At 43.9% G+C, this 25,416-nt stretch overlaps 1 protein-coding gene and 1 long non-coding RNA gene across 4 annotated transcripts in view; one reads left to right on the forward strand and one right to left on the reverse strand.

Moving 5' to 3' along the window:
- LOC105607122 (uncharacterized) overlaps positions 1-25,416 on the reverse strand; it is a 78,051-nt gene that overhangs the window by 48,705 nt on the left and 3,930 nt on the right. The window lies entirely within an intron of this gene.
- The window catches only part of PTCH1 (patched 1), a 69,933-nt gene continuing 67,850 nt past the window's right edge, over positions 23,334-25,416 (forward strand). For 2 of the 3 annotated variants that reach the window (XM_042243051.2, XM_060410855.1), the window contains exon 1: positions 23,528-23,830. In XM_042243051.2, coding sequence (XP_042098985.1) covers positions 23,828-23,830 — 3 coding nt within the window. In that variant the 5' untranslated portion in view covers positions 23,528-23,827. Of the gene's footprint in view, positions 23,831-25,416 lie in introns of all 3 variants that reach the window. The other variant, XM_060410858.1, reaches the window with a different exon arrangement.

Raw genomic sequence — 25,416 nt, forward strand, 5'->3', positions numbered from 1 at the left:
AAAGAGTCAGACATGACTGAGCGACTTCACTTTAGATAGTTAAATAAATAATATCTGTTTGGTGGTCATATATCTGTATTTTGATCACTATTATATCCCCAGCTCCTAGATCTGTACCAGGGCACATAGTAGGTACTCAAAAAATATTTACTGAAGTAATGGAGGAATGAATATGTGTATACATGTTTCTATAAAATACCTATTTTGGATATTTGGAAGGCTTTGGAATTATTAATCAAAAAGTATCTCCCCAAACATGAGTACTATGTCTTTCTGCTTTCCTCTTTGTTATTACACAAGATTAAACAACATACGTGTATACGTGTGTGTGTATGTTAGTCGCTCAGTCATATCCAGCTCCCTGCCACCCCATGGACTGTGGCCTGCAAGCTCCTCTGTCCGTGGGATTTTTCACGCAAGAATACTGGAGTGGGTTGCCATTTCCTTCTCCAGTGTGTGTACACTGGAGTGTTTATTTGTTCCTGATTCATGTTGAAGGTGATTGGCTTAATGTATGTTTCCCCAAAAGTGACCTGGGGAAGGATCTGAGTGCAAGTGGTTTATTTGGGAGTGGCAAGTGGGGATGTACAGTAGGAAGAAAGGGACAGGAAGGTAGCCAATTAAAGGTCCATCATTATGAAAGTCATTGCTGTGAATAAATGAGATTCAATCCCAGTGGGAATTCCAAGCTCGAGGTTATTTCAAACCCACTGGCAGGAAAGCTGAGGTATTTGTACACCAGTCAATCCTAGCTTGAAGGCTACTTCCAGAGGTACTCATTCTTCAGCTCCTCCAGCCTGCTGTATGAGGATAGCAGAACCAGTCTGGTGACCAGAGAAAGCCCTCTGGCAAAATTTAAAAAAAAAATACAGATACTGAAACTGGGGCCAATATAGGCTGCAGTGGTGGGCACAAGGGAATAAATATAGCAGCGGTACCAAAAGTATCTGTCACGGTGATAAACTGTACAGAAATAATTCTCATTTATTGAGTGCTCACTCTGTTCAGCTCTTTACACTTAGGACTTTATTTTCCAACTCATAGCAGCACTGGGTGGTAAATACTATTATTAAAAATTTACAGTTGAAGAGGAAGGATATTTAACTTCTTCAAGGTTAATGAACCACTAATGAACTACACAATCTATCTGGCTCCAAAGTCTAAGTTCTGAACCACTACCCTGTCTTAGAAGGATGTTCCCTGCACCCTAATAAATACATACATAGGAACAACTCCACACACAGTGGAATTTTCGCAGGACCAGCGTATCCTTCCTAACTGTCGGGCACTGCACTCTTTGCCTTTACTGGTTCTTTCACATTGGCATTGAGAGCTGTGCCAATTATTCAACAGTCAGTTGACCAAATACAGGACAACTTTGTGCAGAGTAGCGGGGCTCTATGGGCCTTTGACTGAAACGTCCAAATGAACATTCCGTGTGGCCAAGTGCTCAGTGAAAAAGAAGGTCTAATGAATCTCCATGGTGTATGACTAAAAGCAGCGCCCGAAACACCCGAGCTTGAATATAATTATAAGGGGGTTGTCCAGTACTCAGGGCACAAAGTAACTGTTATCTGAAGTTGGAAAGGAATTTCCTGAAGTAGCTGGGAATTGTACAATGAAGCACACCATAAAAGCTACTGTTCCCCAGTCCCTGATCATGAGGACAAAATTTGACCTGCTGAATTACTGAGCTAGACCATGAAATTATTTTCAGAGACTTTCCCTCCAACTGAGAAAAATCTACCTACCTAAAATAATCATCTTTTAGTAAACTGTTGCAGTAATCCAGGGGTTCATTTGATGAGCACTGCTGTGTACACCGAAAGTGAATTTGAACCAACCAAATTCCCATTCTTCTGAGAAACTCTAGTAATGACTTCTTACATATTCCTATGTTAAAGTCACAGCATTTTAATTTAGTCTTGATGAAGTCTTGAATTGTTTAAAAGTTACATTTGTAACTTCTCAGAGTTCTCTCTTTTTTTTTTAACTGTTCAAAGAATCTCCCTAAGTTCCTTGTTTCTATGGAAACTCACTTTTAAGAAAAAATTCATTTGTCCCTAATCTATTTTAAAAGTGCAGAGCTATTCAAAGATACTTGAGAGACAGTTATATCAAATACATGATCAGATGTTTAGCAGGAGAAGCGAGGGGCTCAGCTGGCACAAACCTTCCAGGTTTTGCTAGTTATCTCTATCATGCAAAGTTGTCTACTACAGCTTGCACAACTCTGGATGAAAAAAAAAAAATGTGAGCAGGCTCCATTGTCTGAAACAATTAATTTTAAAAGAGTTTTGCTGCAGAAATGCACCTGAAACAACTTGAAAATCAAATCAGAGTGTGAAACGTTAGCATCTTCCATATTCCAGCCAATAAGGAATCCCCTAACATCTCTTCTAGAAGGCAATGGCACCCCACTCCAATATTCTTGCCTGGAAAATCCCATGGAGAGAGGAGCCTGGTGGGCTGCAGTCCATGGGGTGGTGAAGAGTCAGACATAACTGAGCGACTTCACTTTCACTTTTCACTTTCATGCACTGGAGAAGGAAATGGCAACCCACTCCAGTGTTCTTGCCTGGAGAATCCCAGGGATGGGGGAGCCTGGTGGGCTGCCGTCTCTGGGGTCGCACAGAGTCGGACACAACTGAAGCGACTTAGCAGCAGCAGAGGGAACATTGTTCCCTTAACATAGACATTGTGAAAGAGTCAGCAGATAGTAGATGAAAGAATAGTAAGAGCACCCCTCAGAGGAAACCACCAAAAAGTGACCATGGGAATGATGGTTTTGTTATCCTGGTCATTGACACCTCTAAGGTTTTTGCAGTGTCTCCCCCATTTCAATGGCCACCATCATCTCTTTTTCTTCAGGTCACGGGGGCTTCCTTTGAAGACATGCTATTCTGAAGTCAGACTCAAATGTACTGTGGTTTGTGTTCATTTTTAAAGGATACTCTTCACTACTAAAGCTTTCTCATCCATATAGCAAAGCATTCTCATCCACACAGCAAATAGCTATAATTGTGAGATGAACTAAGCAGAGTTTACATTAAATAGTAAGATTCATGAAGGCCCAGTCAGAATAAATGGAAGTGAGTAAAGACTTTGTGCTGTGAGGAAAAACCCATGGTATGGCTATCCCCATCATTAATGTTTTCATTTTGATAATGGATTATGCCTATCAAATTATATCACCTGCTCAGATCAGCACAGACTTGGTGAAAATGCACTAAGCTGTGCTAAAAAGACTCTAAGAAATAGACAACTCTGCGTTTTTTTGTTGAAAAGGGGGTGGGGGTGAAATTTAAACTGTGGTTTAAGTAGAAGATAGAGCAGTGGTTTGCTATGCTACCTCTATATAGGCTTGATATGCTAGTCTACTATATATAGACTTAATTATATGTAAAATAATCCTGAGATAAACAAAACTGCAAAATTATGATTGTCTCTGGAGAAGACAGGATTTGAAGTCAAGAGCAGAACTAGGACAGTTACTCTTCGTTCCATACCATTTGTGCTGCGTGGCTTTTTATTATGGACATATATTTCTTCTAAGTACTGAATACTTGAAAATGTATGGCCTGCTTAGAAAGCAGGAGCAGAGAAATAGAAAATCCAAATGTGTAGTCATAGGTAGTGAGGAGGGTAATCCTGCTCACCGGGTGCATTCTAGACACAGCACAAGCCTCAGAATTATCCAACCCAAGGCTGAAGGAGCTGGGGTATTGATGTACCAGCTTTGTGAGTCCACATTTTGCAACAACCCTTTCCCACTGTGAGCTACTATGGGCAGGGTGGTTGTTGATTCCCAGGCCATAAACAGTAGTGTAGATTTGGCTATTGGGGAGACAAGAATTCTCAGGCACAGTTCTATGATCTGTTTCTACTCACAACACTTCTGACACCAAATGTGTGAATTTTCCACACCAAGCAATTCTCCAATTCTCTGTGGACACCAATTGGGTATCCTATAATTTAATTCAATTCTGATACTAATTTCCCAGAGTTAGCACAGGCCCCACAGGTTAAATGCTCAGACTGCCCCTCCACCTCAGCAGCCAGTTACAAACAGTGGATGCCCACGTTACTCACACCTCTGTCCCCACAACCCCTTCCTCAGGTGTGATAATTTGTTACAATGGCTCACAGAAACTACTTTACTTACTATTTCCAGTTCTATCGTAGAGGAATCAAATGAATAGCCAGAGAAAGAGGTATACGGGGAGAGGCCCAAAAGGGCCCCAAGTACAGGAGCTTCTTCTATCCCCATTGAGTTGGAGGGCATCATTGGCATATGAATGAGTTCACCAACCCAGAAGCTCCCCAAACTCTGGCATTTAGGGATTTTGTACAGGTGTCATTATGTAGCCAAAGGTTTATTGAATCATTGACCATTGGTTATTGAGCTCAATCCCCAGCTCCCCTCCCCTCCCTGGAGATCAGGACAAGGGCTGGCAGAGGGGAGTGGTTTCTGGAAATTTCAATGATCTAATCACATGATTGGTTCCTCTGGCAACCAGCCCCCATCCTACAGGTCTCCAGGGGCTCACCAAGAGTCATCTCATCAGTACAAACTTAGGTATGAATGAAAGAGGCTTATTATAACACATTCCTCTTACCTCTATCACTCAGGAAATTCCAAGGGTTTTAGACGCTCTTGCGGAAGGAACTGGGGACAAAGACGAAATACATATTTCTTATTATATCATCATGCCACACACAGAGATGCAGATTCTAGCAGCTGGAAACCTGAAGAGCACTCCCTGCTCTCAAGAGAGTCTGGGAGGTAGGGAGAGGCACTCACAACACCCACTGTAAGCCTCATCTTTTGAGGTCAGTCTAGTGGCCTGCCAACCATCAGTGAGTATCTCTACCAGTTGGAACAGTTGGAATAGTTCCCCATATTCCTGGGGTTTGAATCTGACCAGGTAGAGCTTTGCTTACGAGTCATTACAGGGGGCCCTGTGGAAAACAACAAAGGAAATGAAAGGATTGGAAAAGGGTGTGAATACTAAGGCCAGAATAGGCATAGAAAGCACAGGTTCTACATGCTATCTCCCCAGTCACAGCAGACACCACTAGTCAGTCATGTCCCTTCCCTTTGACCTGTGCTGGCTCAGAATTCTCTTCAACATCAGATGATTGGCAGCCACTTTCAGGCTATCAAGATTGGCTCTCAAAATTTCAACTATTTTTCATGTCTTTACTAGAGGGTACAAATGGTTCAGCCAGACTGTTCAGCATATTCAGCCAGGAAATATAAATAACATTTTTAAAAATGTTTTCTTTCTAAGCTCTTGTGTGTGGTCTCAGGGAACAGAGGGAAAATGGGGAAGAAAAAGGTGAAGTCTTGTATGAGATTCCTGTTGCTGCTGTAACAAGCTATCACAAACTGAGAGGCTTAAAACAACACAGATGTGTTATCTTACTGTTATGTAGGTTAGAAGTCTGATGTGGGTCTCACTGGGCTAAAATCAAGGTGTCATGATGGCTTCGTTCCTTTCTGCAGACTCTGAGGAAAATCTGCCCTTTATGGCTGACCACGATCTTTAGCTTGTGGCTGCTTCCTCCATTAAAGCCAGCAATGATAGGGGGAGTCCTTCTTACATGGCGTTCAGCCTCTCCTCCTGCCCCCTGTCTTACTTTTAAGAACTCTAGTTTGGATCTACCCACCTAAATAATCTAGGGTAAATAACTCATCTTTCAAGATCCTTAACTCAATTACCTTGGCAAAGTCTCCTTTTCCAGGTAATGTAAAATATTCACAGGTTCTTGGAATTAAGAGATGGACATCTCTTGTTGTTGTTTAGTCTCTCAGTCATGTCTGATTCTTTGCGAGACCATGGATTGCAGCCGACCAGGCTCCTCTGTCCATGGGCTTCTCCAGGCAAAAATACTGGAGTGGGTCGCCATTTCCTTCTCCAGGGGATCTTCCAAACCCAAGGACCAAACCTGTGTCTCCTGCATTACAGATTCTTTGCCACTGAGCCACCTGGGAAGGCCATGGACATCTCTGGGGGACCATTATTCTGCCTACCAGAGGCTGCTAAAAATAGTGTTTTATCAATGCCTTAATTTTTTCTAAAATAGATCCTGATTCCATGCCATCTCACTTATTCTTTTTTTTTTTTCACTTATTCTTTTTAATCTGTGTTATTTTTGGAACTCTAACATCCACAACATAGCGTAAAATTCCTGCCAAAGCTATTTCTGGGTAAGTAGGCAGAAGTATAGTCTAAAGGTTTGATTAACTATGTATTGTGAAGACTAACTCCAAGTGTAAACATCCGGGTGTTCAAAGTAAATATAACATCTTTGAATATGCAGTTTCAGTCAGAATCTATCTTCTAAAATTGGATTTATTATGGAGAAGCTAACACCAGCAAACAGTGGCCTAACCCCTCTCCCCCAAAAATAGACGAACACATGAAGTATTTTTGAGTCTAAAAGAGATATTTGCACACTTACATTTATAGAGGTATTACGATAGCCAAAACATCAAAGCAACTCGTGTCTATCAATAGATGAACGGATAAACAAAATGTGGAATAGTCATACAACAGAATGCTATTTAGTCTTTAAAAGGAAGGAACTTATCACACATGTTGCAACATAGATGAATCTTGAAGATAGTATGTCAAGTGAAATAAGCCAGTCACAAAAGAAAAAATAATGTACTTATGGCCAGGGCCCCTGTGAGAATGAGGAGGGTGAAAGAATATAAGAGAAATATAAGGGAGAAGATATTGGATGAAGAAGCAGCGATGACTTGTGAATTAGCATAGGGAGTGATCTGGGCAAAATAAGAAAATAAAAAATAATCATTTACATAAAGTGCCATTTACATAAAGTTATCTGTGTGTGCATGTGTGTGTGTGAATGTGTGTGGAGACAGAGAGTAAGAAGGAGAGGAATAATATTTTGGTGAGACAATAATTTTTATTTCAACATTTTAAGGTTAGGACACCAGTAGACAACTCAGGTAGAACTATAAAATTTCTGAGTATAAGGGGATTTAAGGAGACGAACCTCTGGCTACACTGTGTCCACACCCCCATCTGGCAACAATGCATCTGCTGGAGCTAAGTAGTTGTGGGCTACCCTGGGCAAGACTTCAGTTTGCTCTGTTGTCCATCACTTCCTAGTGTTTCCCCTATATGAAACTTGTATTTTTCTAGTTAAGTACTTTTTTATATATTTTTCACCATTCAGATATGTTTAGTTTGTTTTTGTTTAAAATATTTTTTTTCTCTTATAGGCTATGAACTTCCTCCCTCTGTTAAAGATCAATCTGCCAATATCCATTGGATCATAGAAAAGGCAAGAGAATTATAGAAAAACATCTACTTTTGTTTCACTGACTACACTAAAGACTTTGGCTGTACAGATCACAACAAACTGTGGAAAATTCTTAATGAGATGGGAATACCTGACCACCTTACCCGCCTCCAGGCTTCCCTGGTGGCTCAGACAGTAAAGCGTCTGCCTACAATGTGGGAGACCCAGGTTCAATCCCTGGGTTGGGAAGATCCTCTGGAGAAGGAAATGGCAACCCACTCCAGTACTCTTGCCTGGAAAATCTCATGGACAGAGGAGCCTGGTAGGCTACAGTCTATGGGGTCACAAAGAGTCGGGCACGACTGAGCGACTTCGCCTCACCTTACCTGCCTCCTCTATGCAGGTCAAGAAGCAACATTTAGAACTGAACATGGAACAATCAACTGGTTACAAATTGGGAAAGGAATACATCAAGGGTTATTGTCACCCTGCTTATTTAACTTATATGCAGAGTACATTATGTGAAATGCCACGCTGGATGAAGCACAAACTGGAATCAAGATTACTGGGAGATATATCAATAACCTCAGATATGTAGATGATACCACACTTACAGCAGAAAGCAAAGAGGAACTAAACAGCCTATTGATGAAGTTGAAAGAAGGGAGTGAAAAGGCTGGTTTAAAACTCAGCATTCAAAAAAATAAAAAAATAAAACTCAGCATTCACAAAACTAAGATCATGATATCTGATCCCATCACTTCATGGCAAATAGGTGGGGAAACAAAGTAAACAGTGAGAAACTTTATTTTCTTGGGATCCAAAGTCACTGCGGACAGTGACTGCAGCCATGAAATTAGAAGACACTTGCTTCTTGGAAGAAAAGCTATGGCAAACCTAGACAGCATATTAAAAAGCAGAGACATCACTTCACCTACAAAGGTCCATACCATGAAAGCTGTGGTTTTTCCAATAGTCATGTACAGATGTGAGAGCTGGACAATTAAAAAGGCTGAGCACTTAAGAATTGATGCCTTCAAACTGTGGTGCTGGAGAAGACTCTTGACAGTCCCTTGGACTGCAAGGAGATCCAATCAGTTAATCCTAAAGGAAATCATCCCTAAATATTCATTGGAAGGACTGATGCTGAAGCTGAGACTCTGATACTTTGGCCACCTGATGCGAAGAACTGACTCATTTGAAAAGACCCTGATGCTGGGAAAGATTGAGTACAGGAGGAGAAGGGGACGACAGAGGATGAGATGGCTGGATGGCATCACCAACTCGTTGGACCTGAGTTTGAGCAAACTCTGGGAGATGGTGAAAGACAGGGAAGCCTTACATGCTGCAGCCCGTGGGGTTGCAAATAGTCAGACACAACCTCTGTTAAAAAGTTTTCTCCAATCTGAAGTCATGCTAAATTATATGATTTTTATTTTACTTTTACATGTAAACATTCCATCTTTGCAAATATCTGAGATTAGAATACAATTACATTTTTTTCCAAAACAAGAAGAATACAATTACATTTTCAATGTAATGCAATTACATTTTCTTCCACAGTTTGTTGTGGAGATATTTATTTAAGTCAGCACCATCAAAGTTTCCATGAAATTTTTTTCAAGCTGAATCTTCTTCTTTGTTAGATATTAAATTTCTATATTCACTGGGATATATTCCTATGTTCTCTATTCCAGTTTACTCTTTTACTTTCCTTATGACTAGGAAAAGAAAGACAAAGCTCTGAAAGCAAGTCAGAGGATATAAGTGAACCCAGGTTCTGTCTACAGAATCTGTCTTGAGGTCCTTTTCAGGAAGATAAGATGAACAAAAGGATGATGGATACAGGTGAATAGTTTGGAGGCTGGAAAATGCAGGCAGTTTTGGTGATGTTGAGTTTTGTATTCTTGAGAAGCAGCCATATGGTACTGGCTAGTTTGCCATTGAATGAGAAGTCAGGAAAGGCAAATGAGGCTGATAATTTGAAACAAAGAAAGCCCTAGCTGTGAAACAAAAAGGAGATGAAGAGTGTGGGCCATGAACACCAAGACTATGATGCTGAGACAAATTTCCATTCCATTCAGGGAGCATTTTCTAGTATTTCTGCTGGGAAGAAACCAACCTGGATATGTGTAAGTCTGTTAAATGAGTGACTGTACCTGGGAGACAGAGGAGAGAAGTGCAGGTCTTGACCAAGGGAAGCCCCATCTGTGCCTACAGAAGCCAAATTTACAAGGCAATGACATCTTCACTTTCCCTTTTGGTCAGTCCAGACTAATGGAGCTCACATTTTAGCTGGTACAAGAATCACCAGGAAGACTTGCTAGAGCACAGGTTTCTGGGCCCCCACCCCAGAGCTTCTGATTTAGTAGGTCTGGGGTGAAGCTAAGAATTCATGTTTCTAACAATCTCCCAGGTAATGCTGATGTTTCTGATTGAGGGACCCCACTTTGAGAACCATTTGTCTAGATTGAGGGCAGAAGGAGAAAGGGACAACAGAGGGTTAGATGATTGGATGGCATCACTGACTCAATGGACATGAGTTAGTGTATACTCCAGGAGACTGTGAAGGACAGGGAAGCCTGGTGTGCTGCAGTCCATGGAGTTGCAGAGTCGGACATGACTGAATGACTGAACAGCAATACCAAAATGACTATTTATTATACTAATTAATAAAATTTGACATCAAAATGACCAATAATATTTGAGAGACTTAAATTTTGTAAGTGAAAACCTTATTTGTGAAGGTTTCTCTGACCTGCTCCTGCCGAGTTGGTGCCATCTCTGTGTGTACTGATGAAGTGCCATTTGACTGCATCTTAAAGGATGTATGTAAAGGTAGAAGGTATAGGAAGTAGGGGCTTCCCATGTGCTGTAGCAGTAAAGAATCCCCCTGCCAATGCAGGAGATACAGGCAATGCTGATTCAATCCCTGGGTTAGGTAGATCTCCTGAAGTAGGAAATGGTAACCCACTCCAGTCTTCTTGCCTGGAAAATTCCATGGAAAGAGGAGCCTAGCAGGCGCTGGACATGACTGAGAGACTGAGCACAAAGGAAGTAGATGGATGAGTTCCATTGGCCTCAGAAAGGCAGCATCAAAGGTGCAGCTTAATTTCTTTCTTTAATACAAATATTTATTTATTTGTTTGGCTGCATTGGGTCTCAGTTGTGGCACACGGGATCTTCATTGCGTCATGTGGAATCATTTGTTGCCTTACAGGCAGATTCTTTACCACTGAGCCACTAGGGAAGCCCAAGTGGAAGAATGCTGCTGCTGCTGCTTTAGTTGCTTTAGGCGTGTCCAACTCTGTGCCACCCCGTGGACTGTAGCCTGCCAGGCTCCTCTGTCCATGGGATTCTCTAGGCAAGAATACTGGAGTGGGTGGCCATGCTCTCCTCAAGTGGAAGAACAGGAAGCAGCAAAGGAAGCTGGGGAGGAACAATAAGAGATGTAGAAGCAGAACGGAGGCCAAGGCAGGAGAACAGAGCTTTACCATCAGGTGCTACAGTTCACTCCTGAGCACAGCACAACGAAGCGTCAGGAGTGCCTCGAGGGGGAAAATCTGTCATCCAGAGGACAGCCCTGATGACCAGGGAGGCTGGAGCCTCTCCATCCTCAAAGCAGCCTTTGCTGGAACTCCTGGAGTAGAGTGGAATGGGGTCCACATCTGAGGTCCCCGCCGGCCTGCAGAACCGTGCTGACAGTGCAGTGGAGCGTCAGAGGTGCTGGCCGTCACTGACTGGCAGCAGTGCGGGTAGTGAGTAAGGCTCTGAGAGTCAGCTGGGGATGGTCATGTTTCATCCAGAAGTGGAGCTGGTTGGCATTGAGGGTGGGAGGCAGAAAACAGTCTCCAGAAATCCCAAATCTCCGTTTACACATATAATGAATCTGTCTCTCCTTTTTGCAACTGGTACACTATTTTAACGGTGTCAGAGTCGGGTCATGGTGACTATTCTAATCATGTGTGCCTACTCTGCAAGTTGGAGCTACACTGTTAATTTGAAATGCTTGTTTTGAAAAAGTTCCATGATGCTATGGGTTGAATTCTTCCCTCCCCCCCACCCCTCCACACCACAGATATATTAAGGTTTTAACCCCTAGTACCTCAGAATGTGGCCTTGTTTAGAGTAGGGTTGTTGCAGATGTAATTAGTTAAGATGCAGTTGTGCTAGTCCAATACGACTAGTGTCCTTAGAAGAAAAAGAGACACAGAAGCAGACACACAGGGGAAACATCGTGGGGAGACAGAGCGAAACTGGAGAGACAATTCTTCAAGCCAAGGAATGCCAAGAATTGCCAGCCATCACCAGAAGCTAAGAGAGAGGCCTGAGACCGACTCTCCCTCAGGGCTCTCAGAAGGAACCAACACTGCCAACACCTTGACTTCTGATTTCTAGCTTCCAGAATGCTGAGAGAATACATTCCGGTTATTTTAAGAATGTTTTGTGTGATACTGTGTTATAACAGCCTTAGGAAACAAACACATGGAAAACTAGAAACCCACTTACATTATCATAAGACATATCAATATGAAATTTGTCAAAGCAAGAAACATTTGCCCAACAAAGAATTTGTTAGATTCTTTGACTGTAACTTCAACAGGTGTAAATCTGGGGGTTTTATCTTTGCTAAGTGACAAATAAAAGAGTAAGATCTTTAAAGTGTACAGCATGATGTTTTGATATACATATACCTTGTATATATATATATACACATACAATATACATTGTGAAGATACTGAGTTAATTACCACATCCATCATCTCACATATTCACTTTTTTTTTTTGCGAGAATGTTTAAGTTCTACTCTCTTAGCAAATGTCAATTATACAACACAGTTTTATCAACTATAGTCACCATGCTATACCCTACATCCTCAGACCTTATTTATCATCGAAAGTTTATACCCTATTACCAGCCCCTTCTTGTTTCTCCTATCCCCGCCCCCAGACAACAACTTTCCTATTCTTTGGTTCTTTAGCTTTGACTTTTTAGAGCAAGATACTTATCTCTTTCTTCCTTGCTGTGAGGTTTCTCTAGCTGCAGTGAGTGGGGGCTACTCTCTAGCTGCAGTGAGTGGGCTTCTCACTGCAGTGGCACCTCCTGCTGCAGAGCACTGTCTCTAGGATAAGCAGGCTTCAGTAGTTGTGGTGCATGGGTTTAGTTACCCTGCGGTACGTGGAGTCTTCCCGAGCTGAGGACTGAACCTGTGTCCCCTGCTTTGGCAGGTGGATTCTTAACCACTGGACCACCAAGGAAATCCCTAAGTTTGACTTTAAAAAAAAAAAAGACTCTATATAAGTAATACTAAACAGTATTTCTTTTTCTGTCTGGCGTATCTCATTTAGAATAATGCTCTCCAGTTTCACTCATGTTGTTGCAGATGGCAGTATTTCCTTCTTTTTTAAAGCTGAATAATATTCCATTGTAATAATTCATTTATTTATTTATATCGTAATTTTATAAGAAGATATAAAATTTCCACTAATTCCCCCCACAGATAGATGCCTTCAAATCTCCTCCAGTTTATTCCATTGTGTTGTACCAACATTACCGTTTCTATGTGTACCATGACATAAAACGCTGGAAAGAACTAGAAACACTTAAATAGAGGGTATCAAGAAGTACTTGGTGGAACCAAATGGAATTAATTGTATGTCTGCAGAAGTGGGGGCATGGAAAGGGGTGGGTCACTCGGTAAAGGGTGGCCTGGGAGCCTGTTTCAAAGCAGAAAGTTTAAAGAGAAGTGTTCATCTGTAAAATAAATCATGAGCTGAAATTTGTAAGCTGCCTTCACCTTCACTTCCTCCAGGCCAACGCTTGTTTGTAACTGAATAGTTCTTAAGCAGTCTGTCAGTTTATCCATAGCTGAATGACAGTTTCATAAAACATCCCATCAAAAGGCAAATTCTCCATTTTATGGATTTTTACTATTGTTCCCATTTATAACTCTTCATAGTGTTTATAGTAAACAAATATTGCCATCTTATACACAAAGAACCACTGAAATGTCACTATATGATGATCCCATGGAGGGATTACATAATACAGGTTTTTTTGAACCCAGGTTTGGGCCCATAAAGTAGCAGTGCATTTGCATATTTTCTGATTTGACTGGAAGCTTATATATCTTCATTTCCTAGGAAAAGACTACATGGGGTTCTAGTCCTTGCCTAGGGCACTGTCATGATACAGAGAAAGCATGAAGGCTGTCCCTCACAGGGTGGACAGGATCAGGTCCAGAAGTAGGGCCTCAGTTCTAAGAACAGGATTTGCTCTCAACTGCTTCGGGGCTCCCTGCTGCCCTATCTTGCTGTCCCTTCCCAAGGAGTGCCCTTTCTCTCTCCTTTTGATCTGGTCAGCAGTCTCTTCCTTTCTCAGCATCCCCTCTCCCCTTCTGCGTGCGCTCAGGAGATGGGGCTCAGGCACACTCTCCCTGTACTCTGTGGCTTCTGCACCTGTCGTATTATTTGTTCTTCTTCACACCCCACCAGGCCACCCGTTTGTCTAGGGCTAGGAAGTGTGTGTGCGCTCAGTCGTGTCCGGCTCTTCGCAACCCCACAGACTTTAGCCCTCCAGTCTCCTCTGTCCACGGAATTGTCCAGGCAAGAATACTGGAGTGGGTAGCCATTTCCTTCACCAGGCGATCTTCCCTAACCAGGGATAGAATTTGCATCTCTCGAGTCTTTTGCATTGGCAGGTGGATTCTTTATCAGGTGGCTCAGCTGGTAAAGAATCTGCATGCAACGCAGAAGACCTGGGTTCGATCCCTGGGTTGAGAAGATCCCCTGAAGAAGGAAATGGCTACCCATTCCAGTATTCTTGCTTGACAAATCCCCATGGACAGAAGAGCCTGGCAGGCTACAGTCCATGGGACTGCAAAGAGTTGGACACACCTGAGCAGCTAAGCACAGCACAGTGCACGGTGCCCACCTGGGAAGCTGGGGCTAGGTTAATGTCTTTTTAAAAATGTTTCTACTATGAAATTGATCATACATTTAAAAATGTACTTACCACTTGTATGTACATTTTAAAGAACAGTAATGAATTGCTTTTGAAACTCCCTAATTCCTTCACCTATACCCCTAGAAGTAACTGTCCTTGAATTGGTTAGTGACAAGTTATGGGTTATTCATAAGTACTGATTTTGAACTTTATAAAAATGAAATTTATATGTGCATTCCTATGAAGCTTGCTGCTGACCTAGGTATTTCACCCAGGATAATGTTTGTAAGATTCATCCCTATTACTATAAGGTAACTATAGCTCATTTATTTTTACCTCTTAGTCAAATTCCATTGTGGGAATTCTCCAGTGTATCTTTCCTACTTTGATTGACATTTCTGTCATGTCCAGAGTTATGCCATAACAAACAATACTGATGTGAACATTCATGAATGCACATCCTGGACCTTGTGTTTTTCTTAGAGATGTATCTAGGAATGGAATTCAACCTGTTTAGATAATGCCAAATTATTTTCCAAAAGTAATGAACCCAATCTATACTCCAACCAGCAGTGCCCAATAGTTTTCATTGTTTCAGTGTTGCTCACCCTGGCTATGGTCAGACTTTAAAACTTTGACAGTTTGATGGATATTTCATGGTGTTTTAAGGAAGACTTCTTTCTCATTCCCAAATTTCTAGCACCTAACAGAGGATTATGCAAGTTAGTAGAAGCTCACAAATCTTTCATTCGGTGGGAAAACAGCAATCATGTAATGTGACAAGTACCATGATAGAGAAGAATGTTAAGAATACGCATGTAATTTAACCATGTGTCCCTTTAGTCTTCCAATCTAGCTGCACAACAGAATCACCTGGGTATCCTTTTCTTTTATCATTGTCATTTCATTGTGGAAAAACTTCAAACATACAATAAATTTGGGAGAATTTTACAGGGAATACGTGCACCTAGATCCTACCATTCTCATTCTACTATGCTTGCTCTAGGGGGATCCTTTTGAAAAATGTCATTCTCCAAGGCTGGGATTCTAAATCTGTAACTCTGAAATGGAAGAATAGAACCATTTTTGTTTCTTTGTTTTTGTTTTTAAACTCCCCAGGTGATTTTGATGAGCAGCCAGTCTTGGAAACCACAGACTGAAGGAACTTGATGCAATAAATAAAGACAGATTTATCATTAGCCAGCAGTGTTCATTCTTTGTGTGTGTGTTGGGGGTAGGGGGAGTTCTGCTGGGCGTCTAAAGTCATTTTCTCAGTCCATCAGCATTCCTAGGAAATGTGTCAACCAGCATCAGTTTTGCAAGGGTGTGGACAGGTTCTTGGGAGGTGGCAGACCAGGTCTTCTCAGTACTAGAAGCCAAGAAGGATCTGGCTCCAGCCCCTCTTGATTCCTCCCTCTGAACATCACAGGCAGAGAGAGGAACTCACCCTTCAGATGCAAGCCAGCTCCTGTCAACATTTCGGTGTTGTTATGGGCTGAACAAAATTTCCCCCAAAATTGATATGTTGAAGCCCCAGTGTCTCAAGAATATGACTGTACTTGGAGATAAGGTCTTTCAAGAGAAAATTAAGTTGAAATGAGGTCATATGATGGACTTTGACTAGATAAGACTGGTGTCCTTACAAGAAGAGGAAATTCAGACACAGATACAAACGTAGCCCAGTCCACATGAAGACCCAGAAGGTGGCCATCCACAAGACAAGGAGAGAGGCCCCAATAGAAACCAACTCTGACAACTTGGATTTCTTGGACTTCTAACCTCCAGGACTGTCAGAAAGTTAACTTCTGCTGTTTAAGACACCCTGTTTGTGGAACTCTGTTATGGAAACCCTGGAAAACGAATACAGGTACAGCCCGGGGCGGGGGGTGGGGGGAGGGGCGGGGGGTGGGGGGGCGGCGGGGGGGGGGGGGGCCGGCGGGGGGGGGGGGGGGCGGCGGGGGGGGGGGGGGGCGGCGGGGGTGTGGCGCGGAGGCATCAAGCCTGGAGTCAGGCAACAGCACAGGAAGACCCAGGCTCCTGCCTCCCCAACTCCCTGCTGAAGAGGCCTCCATCCACAACTGGTCAGAGTTGCCAGAGAAGGCACCACTGTACAGTGTCCTCCCCGTGGAGGCTGCAAGGCACCAGAAGCGTGTACCTCTCCAGGCACCAGAAGCGCGCATCTCTCCAGGCACCTGTTCCTCAGAGGGTCCATTTCACAAGTGCAAGGAGCACTGCCGTCTATTTACGAGGGGTACTCAGAGACACGGGCAGGCCCACCTGCGGCAGAGCAGCCTCAGAACAGGGGGCAATGACAGGGTTCAGGGAGGCCTTAGCCCCTCCTGTCACACCTCAAACCGTCCCCCCACCTCCACCAAGCCTCACCTTCACACGGCCCCTTTCACTTATAGAGTAGAAATGAAATTTGGCTCGCTGCTCCAAATCTTGAACCATGCAGCTCAAGTAAGTGAAGTTTGGTTCTACATCTTTTCTCACCAGTTTTAAGACGCATGATGAATTCTGAGAAGCAGCAATGTTAATTGTATAAAACAGCATCTTTTGTCATACCAAGGGTATTTTTTTCAGACAGTAAATTTTTAATTTCATACTTAAATAAGAATATAAATTATACAAGTATACATGAAAACAAATATTTTCCAAGGACATAGCTTTGCTTTGTATCCCTGTAGCAATAGTGCCGTTACTATTAAATGCAAAATCAGAACTCTAAGGGTTGCTGTTTTTAAAATTGAAGTATAGTTGATTTACAATATTGTCTTACTTTCAGGTGTACAGCATAGTGATTCAATTATTTTTTCAGATTATGTTCCATTATAGGTTATTACAAAATATTGAATATACTGCCTGTGCTATACAGTAAATCCTTGCTGCTCATCTATTTTGTGTAAAGCAGTTTATATCTTTTAATCCCATACTCCTAATTTCTGCCACCCTCTCCCCTTTGGCAACCATAAATTTATTTTCTTTGTGAGTCTGTTTCTGTTTTGTATATAGAATTCATTTGCATTACTTTTTAGATTCTTCATATATGTGATATATGGTATTTGTCTTTCTCTGACTTACTTGACTAATTACAATATTCTCTAGGCCCATCCATGTTGCTGCAAATGGCACATTTCATTCTCTTTTATGGCTGAGTTTTATACACACACACACACACACACACACACACACACATAAATATATCACATCTTCTTAAGCCAGTTGTCTGTTGATGAGCACTAGAGTTGTTTCCATGTCTTAGCTATTGTAAATAATGCTGCTATGAACACTGTGAACACTGTGCATGTATCTTTTTGAATTAGAGTTTGTGTCTTTTCTGTATAAATACCCAAGAGTGGAATTGTTGGATCATATGATGGTTCAATTTTAGCTTTTTAAGGAACCTCCAGATGATACCACCCTTATGGCAGAAAATGAAGAGGAACTAAAATGCCTCTTGATGAAAGGGAAAGAGGAGAGTGAAAAAGTTGGCTTAAAGCTCAACATTCAGAAAACAAAGATCATGGCATCTGGTCCCATCACTTCATGGGAAATAGATGGGGAAACAGTGGTAACAGTGTCAGATTTTATTTTGGGGGGCTCCAAAATCACTGCAGATGGTGATTGCAGCCATGAAATTAAAAAGACACTTACTCCTTGGAAGAAAAGTTATCACCAACCTATGTAGCACATTCAAAAGCAGAGACATTACTTTGCCAACAAAGTCTGTCTAGTCAAGGCTATGGTTTTTCCAGTGGTCATGTATGGATGAGAGAGTTGGACTGTGAAGAAAGCTGAGCACTGAAGAACTGATGCTTTTGAACTGTGGTGTTGAAGAAGACTCTCGAGAGTCCCTTGGACTGCAAGGAGGTCCAACCAGTCCATGCTAAAGGAGATCAGTCCTGGGTGTTCATTGAAGGACTGATGCTGAAGCTGAAACTCCAATACTTTGGCTACCTCATGCGAAGAGTTGACTCATTGGAAAAGACCCTGATGCTGGGAGGGATTGAGAGCAGGGGGAGAAGGGGACGACAGAGGATGAGATGGCTGGATGGCATCACCGACTCAATGGACATGAGTTTGAGTAGACTCTGGGAGATGGTGATGGACAGGGAGGCCTGGCGTGCTGCGATTCATGGGGTCCTAAAGAGTCAGACACGACTGAGCAACTGAACTGAACTGATACTGTTCTTCATAATGGCTACACGAATTTACATTCCTATCAACAGTATAAGAGGCTTCCCTTTTCTTCATACCCTCTCTAGCATTTATATGTAGACTTTTTGATGATGGTCATTCTGAGTGGTGTGAGGTGATACCTCCTTGAGTTTCTATGTTCATTTCTCTAATAATAAGTGATACTGAGTATCTTTTCATGTGCTGGTTGGCCATCTGCATGTTGTGTTTGGAAAATATCTATTTAGATCTTCTTTCATTTTTTTATTGCATTGTTTGTTTTTTTGTTACTGGGTTGTTTGAGCTGTTTGTGTAATTTGGATATCAACCCCTGTAAATTGCATCATTTGCAAATATTGTCTCCCATTCCATACATTGTCTTTTCATTTTGTGATGGTTTACTTTGCTGTGCAAAAAGCTTTTAAGTTTCATAATGTTCCATTTGTTTATTTTTGCTTTTATTTCATTTGCCTTGGAGACTGATACTACCATGATTTATAGCAAAAAAAATGTCTGTGTGTGTTCTCTTCTAGGAGTTTTAGGATGTCATGTCTTATATTTAGATCTTTAAACCATTTTGAGTTTATTTTTGTATATGATATGAGGTAGTCAATCTAATTTCACTGATTTGCATGTAGCTGTCCAGCTTTCCCAACACCACTTGCTGAACAGATTCTTTCCTCCACTGTAGATTCTTGCCTCCTTTGTCATAGATTAATTGGCCTTAGGGGCATGGGTTTATATCTGGGCTTTCTGTTCTGTTACAATGATCTATATGTCTTGTGCCAATACCATGGTGTTTTGATTATTGTAGCTTTACAGTATGGTCGGAAGGATTATATCTCATTTTGTTCTTTTTCCAGACAGAGGGTATTTTTTATGTTTATTACATTTACTATCTTTTTCAGTCCTCTTAGATACAATTGGAACCTTTTGATAATTCTTCTGACCTGCTTGATTGCAATAAGTCGTTTCCCCTGGCTCTGAACTGACACCATCACCATCACCACCAGCCAGCCTGGGCACACTTGCCTCCCATAGTTTAAAAATCTTCTTTGGCATTTCATTTCTTACCACATTCTGCATGGGCAAGGCTACCCCTGAAGGTCTCCATAGAGGGAGTCCTCTGATCACAGAAAGTTCTACATGTATATCAATTGCAAGAGTAAACAACTTGGATCAGTTTCGTTTTTTGAGGTAGGAGGTTCCACAGGTATCTCTTTTCACTGCTCCTTTTCCTCCTGAGGTTATTGTCCTACCTTTGAATACTACAACTTCATGTGTCTCTGTATTTCGTAATGGTGGCCCTTAAAAGTCTTTGGTTTATGACTCCAACAGATCACACTCAAACAAAGCTTGTTTATGACACTCCAGGTCTCATTACACCCATTTTGTTTCCAAGCTGTTTTTGCAGGTTTTTCTGCTCTGCAATCCTGTTTTACTTTCTCATTGTTGTTTAAAAAATTCTTCTTTTTCTGTTTCAGGATTGCAATTACCACTATAATTCAATTGTTCATTCCAACCAACTAATTCCAACCAACCACCTTAAATACTTCTTACCCTTCAGTCCTCAAAGCCCCAATTCTGTAAGTTGGTTTGTCTTGGGGTAGGTATCCTCCTGACAGGAAGAGAGGGTAGTCATTTTAGAATGGAAATCTCTACACTGGGCAAAGTTACTTTTTATGAAAGCTTGGTCTGTCTGATCCAGTATTAAAGAATGACCACACCAAGGGTGACTGACAGAGTGAGAGTAGCATTCATCCTGAGATGGAGACGTTCTCAAATGTGGACACATGTTTCTCCTGAACCCTCAGTTATTCATTTGAAACCCTCTAGTTGCTGGAGGTTGCAGTCAGGGAGGGGATGAGTAAAAGTGCTGAGGCACCCACATTTAGTGGAACCAGAAAGAGGGGAGCATAGAAAGCAGAATGTGTGTGCATGCATGTGCCTGTGTCTGTGTTTATGTGTGACAAGGGTAACAACTGTATCTCAAGTAGCAGGAGATATTCAGAGATAAACTGCCAGGAGTGACCTTGCCCATCAACAAATTTGATCATGCCCATGTGGTCTGTTTTCAGACCTATTTCAAAAGGTTCCTCCATTATTCTGTCCTCAGATGCCCCACATGTCTCCAACTGGTCCTGCCTTAATGCCCTGAAATTTCCAACTTGGCAACTTATTCCTCTGGGCATGCTCTTAAAGTCCAAGTTAACTTACAAATGTATTGTCTAGTGGCCTCATCAGCCACTAACATCTTGATGCCAACTGGCTTATCAGATTGGGCAGGCTACAATTGAGCTCTGCTGTCTGGAAGCCTTGACAGTCATTGACACCTCCATGCGAAGAGGGTTATCAGACAAGGCAGCAGTGAAGCTGGCTTTGTAGGAAGGGATGAAACACAAACAACTTTAGAATGGTGGAGGCAGCTGCTTGATGAGAAAGAGCCCACCTACCCTGGCAGAGAGTCTCAGAGAAATGCCAGAAGTTACCAATGTATGGGGCTCTGGATCCTGGAGAACACGTCTCAGAATTGATGATTTAACGTTTGTAACATCTAGGAGTGAAGAGAAGAGAGGGCCTAGTACTGAGAAAATTTTCAAAACCTGATTTCCGAAGAAGGAAAGGAAGGACAAGCTGCTATTGAGGGAGAGCATTTCCACTGTGGTCTCCTCTCCTTCCTGACCTTTCAAGTTCTGACACCAAAGGTTCTATCTCCCTGATTCACTAAACCACCACTGCCCAACTTCAACAGTTCACATTCAAACCAAGCTCATCTTTGCTCCCAACTATAAAGCATTTGACTGAACTATGATGTTAAGACCTTCAGCCTTAACTAGTGGAGGCGAGACCACGAAATCTGGGCAGCTCTGTCTAACCTCTCCGTTCTGTATTATAAAGGGGTAACTTGACAGCAGGCTCATGAAGCTTCAGGGCCCCTTCTCCCACAGTTCCCCTTCATGGTCCTGTACTTGATTTTGTTTGTAATTTGGACTTCCTGAAGAAGCTGTCTCCCCTTACCAAACTGCATACACCTGAGACCCCACCAAACCTGGGTCCACCCCTCATTATCCGCCTTGGCCATACTTATGGAGCAGGTAGCCAAATGTGCTTGCGCCAGAGTCTTCATTTGAACTGGGAAAGGCAAACTCCACAATTCTGCTGGAATTTCCCTGCAAAACTAGCTTACCTAACAACTTTATATTATGGACCATTTAAAAGTTGTTCGCTAAGCTGTTTCCTCTTTTTCTTATTCCCTTTCCTCTTTCATAAGCTAGATCACTCTACTTGTAGATGTACTTATATCTTCTTCTTCCTTGTCCCCACCCACTCTCCCCAACCCAGGTTTATAATAGGGTATGAACAGAATCCTTTGATATGACACTGAAAGGTAGTCTTTCAGAGGGAAATGTTGGTGGGTTTGTTTTCCCAATCATTATAACACAGAACCCATGTTCAGCTAATATCCATTTGACCATTTTATACTAAAGTCAACTGGTATGAAATGATAACCATTTTTTGGACCAGCTTAATCCACAGGGCTGCCCAGTATTCCAATGTTTAATTACTTAATGTATTTTAAACACAAACACCCTGTAAACTCAAATGACCCTGTTAAAGAATGGTATATCATCTTTGGGGTAAGGAGATGACTTGTGACTCTTGTGTGGGTGAGGGGGGAAGGGGGAGGACACCACATGTGCCCAGTCCTGTCTGACTCTGTGACCCATAGACTGCAGCCCAGCAGGCTCCTCTGACCATGGAATTTTCCAGGCAAGAATACTGGAATGGGTTGCCATTTCCTACTCCAGGGGATCTTCCTCACCCAGGGATTGAACCCCTGTCTCTTGCGTCTCATGCATTGACAGTGGGGTTCTTTACCACTAGTGCCACTGAGAAGCCCCATTGTGACTTTCAGGTATTGTTTTGTTTTAATGAGAACGTGTACACACCCACCCACCCCTAATCACACTGTCAGCCCAGAATGAGGTGAGAAAAGGCAGGCTTTTCTTGAAGACCAGCTAGGTAACTCCCGATCGTTTCAGTATGTTACCCCTTCCCCCTGTATCTGTAATTCATCTTTATTCAAAACGGGGTACATTTAAAATAGCACCTTTCAGCGGTCTGAACGTGAAACAGTTTACCCTGCAGGTTTGAGTAGATTAAACATTGCAGCAGAGTCTCTCCTGAATAGGACTTTCCATTTAGGGTAAGAGGCTGAGAGCCACAGCACTTCCGTCTAGCCCAATCACCCAAGCTGGCCTCGTTTGGGAAGGCAGCGTGGGTGGGAGCGTTTGGGTGGCATACCCCAAAAACCACAGTAATTGGAAGGGAAAAGAGCAAATATCAATTAGTGATTCCTCAGCCAGCTACCAATCTTGGTTTCCAAGGGATTCCGCTTTAGTCTTACTCCAGAAGTAGCAGCTTCCCAGGGACCTGCGACAGAAGCTGCACGAATCCACATACATCTTAGTACACTGAACATTTCCCCGGGGAGACTCTTGTTATCTGCGCGGCTTCTCTGGCTCTCGGCCTCCCTGTCAGCCTGTGGGCCTGTCAACCAGAATGCTCCCAGCTTCTCGAGGCTTCCGTGGGAATGCGAGCGGGAAAGGGCTTTGAGAACTAAAGACAGGAAAGTGGTGTTCCTCTGCAGCGCTCTGGGCACCCCTCATTTCCCGGAGCGCCGGGGATGCTAAAGTGAGCTTCCCTGCTCCCCCCGGCACCGCCCACTCGGGGGTTTGGGCAAGTGGCTATTTGTTAGCAAATAACGTGTGTGGGGTTGGGGAGCACTAGGTGCGGAAGGCGAGATGTTGAGCGGAGACCCCCCGCCCGGCGGCCCCCCGCAGACAGAGCCGCAGGGGGCGGGGAGGGGCGGCAGGGGCTCGAAGGAGCTCGCTCGGCGGGGCGCCTCCCAGGAAGGCGGGGAGGGGAGCGCCTGTTTACCCAGGAGGGCTGTGCTGATAGCACGTTCCCCGAGTTTACTTTGCTTTCCTTGAGTTTATTGTAAAGGGGTAAAGTTTTCGGATCTGTCACGTGACCCTGACAGGTCCTGCCTATGGCGCGGCAGACCACCCACGCCGAGGGCCATGGAACTGCTTAATAGAAACAGGCTTGTAATTGTGAGTCCGCGCCGCACTCCGCCGAAAGCCTCCGGCGGCCCAGCGCGCCGGGGTTTTTACACTTTCCGTTCCTTTTGTAAAGACGGAGGAGGAGGAGGAGAAGACGAAGACGAAGAAAAAGACGACGACAGGGAAGACAAAGAGATCCGCGGCGACAAGACTAGGGGGAGACGAGGGAAGACGGGAAGAAGACGGAGGAGCAGAGGACCAGGAAAGGGGGGCCCGGGGGGGAAAAGGAATTGATGTGAAATCCAAGCGCAGCGTCCGCGCCATCGGCACCCGCGCTCCGGGCAGGGCTTGACGGCCGGCTATGGTGAGTGCAGCCGGCTCGGCCGCCGCCGCCACCTCGCCCTCGCGCGGCGTGCGCCCCGGGAACCCGGGATTGCGGGGACCGGCGGGCGGGCGGGGCGGGCGGCGCGCCGGGGCCGCGGGGCTGGGTGGGCTGCGCCGGCGGGGCACAGGGGCGCCGGCCCGCGCCTCCAAGCTCGCTCGCTCGCTCGCACGCTCCGGGCCCCCGCCCCCCGAGGCCGGCCCCGCGGGGCGGGGAGGGGGCTGTCTGCGGCGGGCCCGGCCGGGGAACGGCTCCGAGGGGAATTCTCACGGAGGGGGTCGCCTGGGATCCCATTTTCACGCTTGAAAGGGTCGCCACCTTGGCTTCCGCTCATCAGCCTGGTGGTGGCTACTGACTGCCAGCGGAGGCAGAGCGCTGGGGATGGAGGGCTGGTGCGAAGTGACAGCGCCGGGGGGAGGGTGCGGGCCGGGAGCGCGCGCACCCGGGCGAGTTCTCTAGTCTCCCGGGAGCTCGGGGAGGTCTGCCCGAGGGGCTGGGCGTACGCTCTCGCACCCCTACCCAGTGTTCTCGGCACCTGGGCCGGGACTCTGAGTGGGACACCCAGGGCTAGGAGAGAGGTACCTTATCAAAACTCGAAGCGCAAACATCCTTCTCCCTGTCGCCGTTGGTGGGAATAAGGGCCAAAGGGGCTTTCCTGGGTTCAGGAAGGGGCCACGGGTAGGAGAGGTATGTGTTGACTCTTGCACGCATGGAACTGGGCATTCTGGTGCCTGCCAACCATTAAAGAGGTGGGCGGCTAGCCCGGTGCTGAGATGGCCAAGTAGGGCCTGAGGGGGATCCTTGAGGTGGGTCAGGCTGATCCAAACCCATGTAGACCTGGTGCCAACCATGGGACCACAAGACCTCCAGAGACTGTACCTCGGAGGTGACATATACTGTGTCTTCAGCTATTTAAGTTCCTGCTAAACATGACTCCTCTTGGTGGATGAGCAATAAACTCCAAATTTTCAGATCCCGATTTCCATCACCTAAGAAGAACCATATGGATTGTTGTCTATGGAAGACACCTAGAGACCTCTGTTTTCATAGACATGGGAGAAAAGACTATCTTCTTTCCTTTCTAGCCTTCCTTCCTCTCTAGGGAGGAACCATATGAAAGAACAGGAGGTAATAATAAAAACCCACTATGGGTGGTTCCAAGTTTTTAATACTTTGATATTGAGGTCTTGAACTCCTACAACAGTCCTTTTTCAGCATTTTGTGTGTTCGGGTTTTTTTTTTTTTTTTTTTTTTTTTTGGCTCCAGTAGTTCAACATGCAATTAATTGCCTCTACAAAGAAAGACAATGCCTTTTGGTGTCACCCTTTGTTACTGTAACTTATTATTTCTGGGTGGTATAAATTGTTGCCTCAGGTGCATTGTGTACCCATGTTGTAAAACAAGGGCTTTCAGTTGTGAGTTTGTGTGTGTTCCAGTTGTCACCCAGCTTCCTTCCACAAGGCTGTGTTTCACAGCCTTTCGTGTTTGAGTCTAAGACCTTTTTCTTTTAACATGTTGAATCAAGGTAGACACCCATGGGCCCATTCTCAATTTGGGGTATTAGCTTC

This window comes from Ovis aries, chromosome 2 (genome assembly GCF_016772045.2).
Source record: "Ovis aries strain OAR_USU_Benz2616 breed Rambouillet chromosome 2, ARS-UI_Ramb_v3.0, whole genome shotgun sequence".
NCBI lineage: Eukaryota > Metazoa > Chordata > Mammalia > Artiodactyla > Bovidae > Ovis > Ovis aries.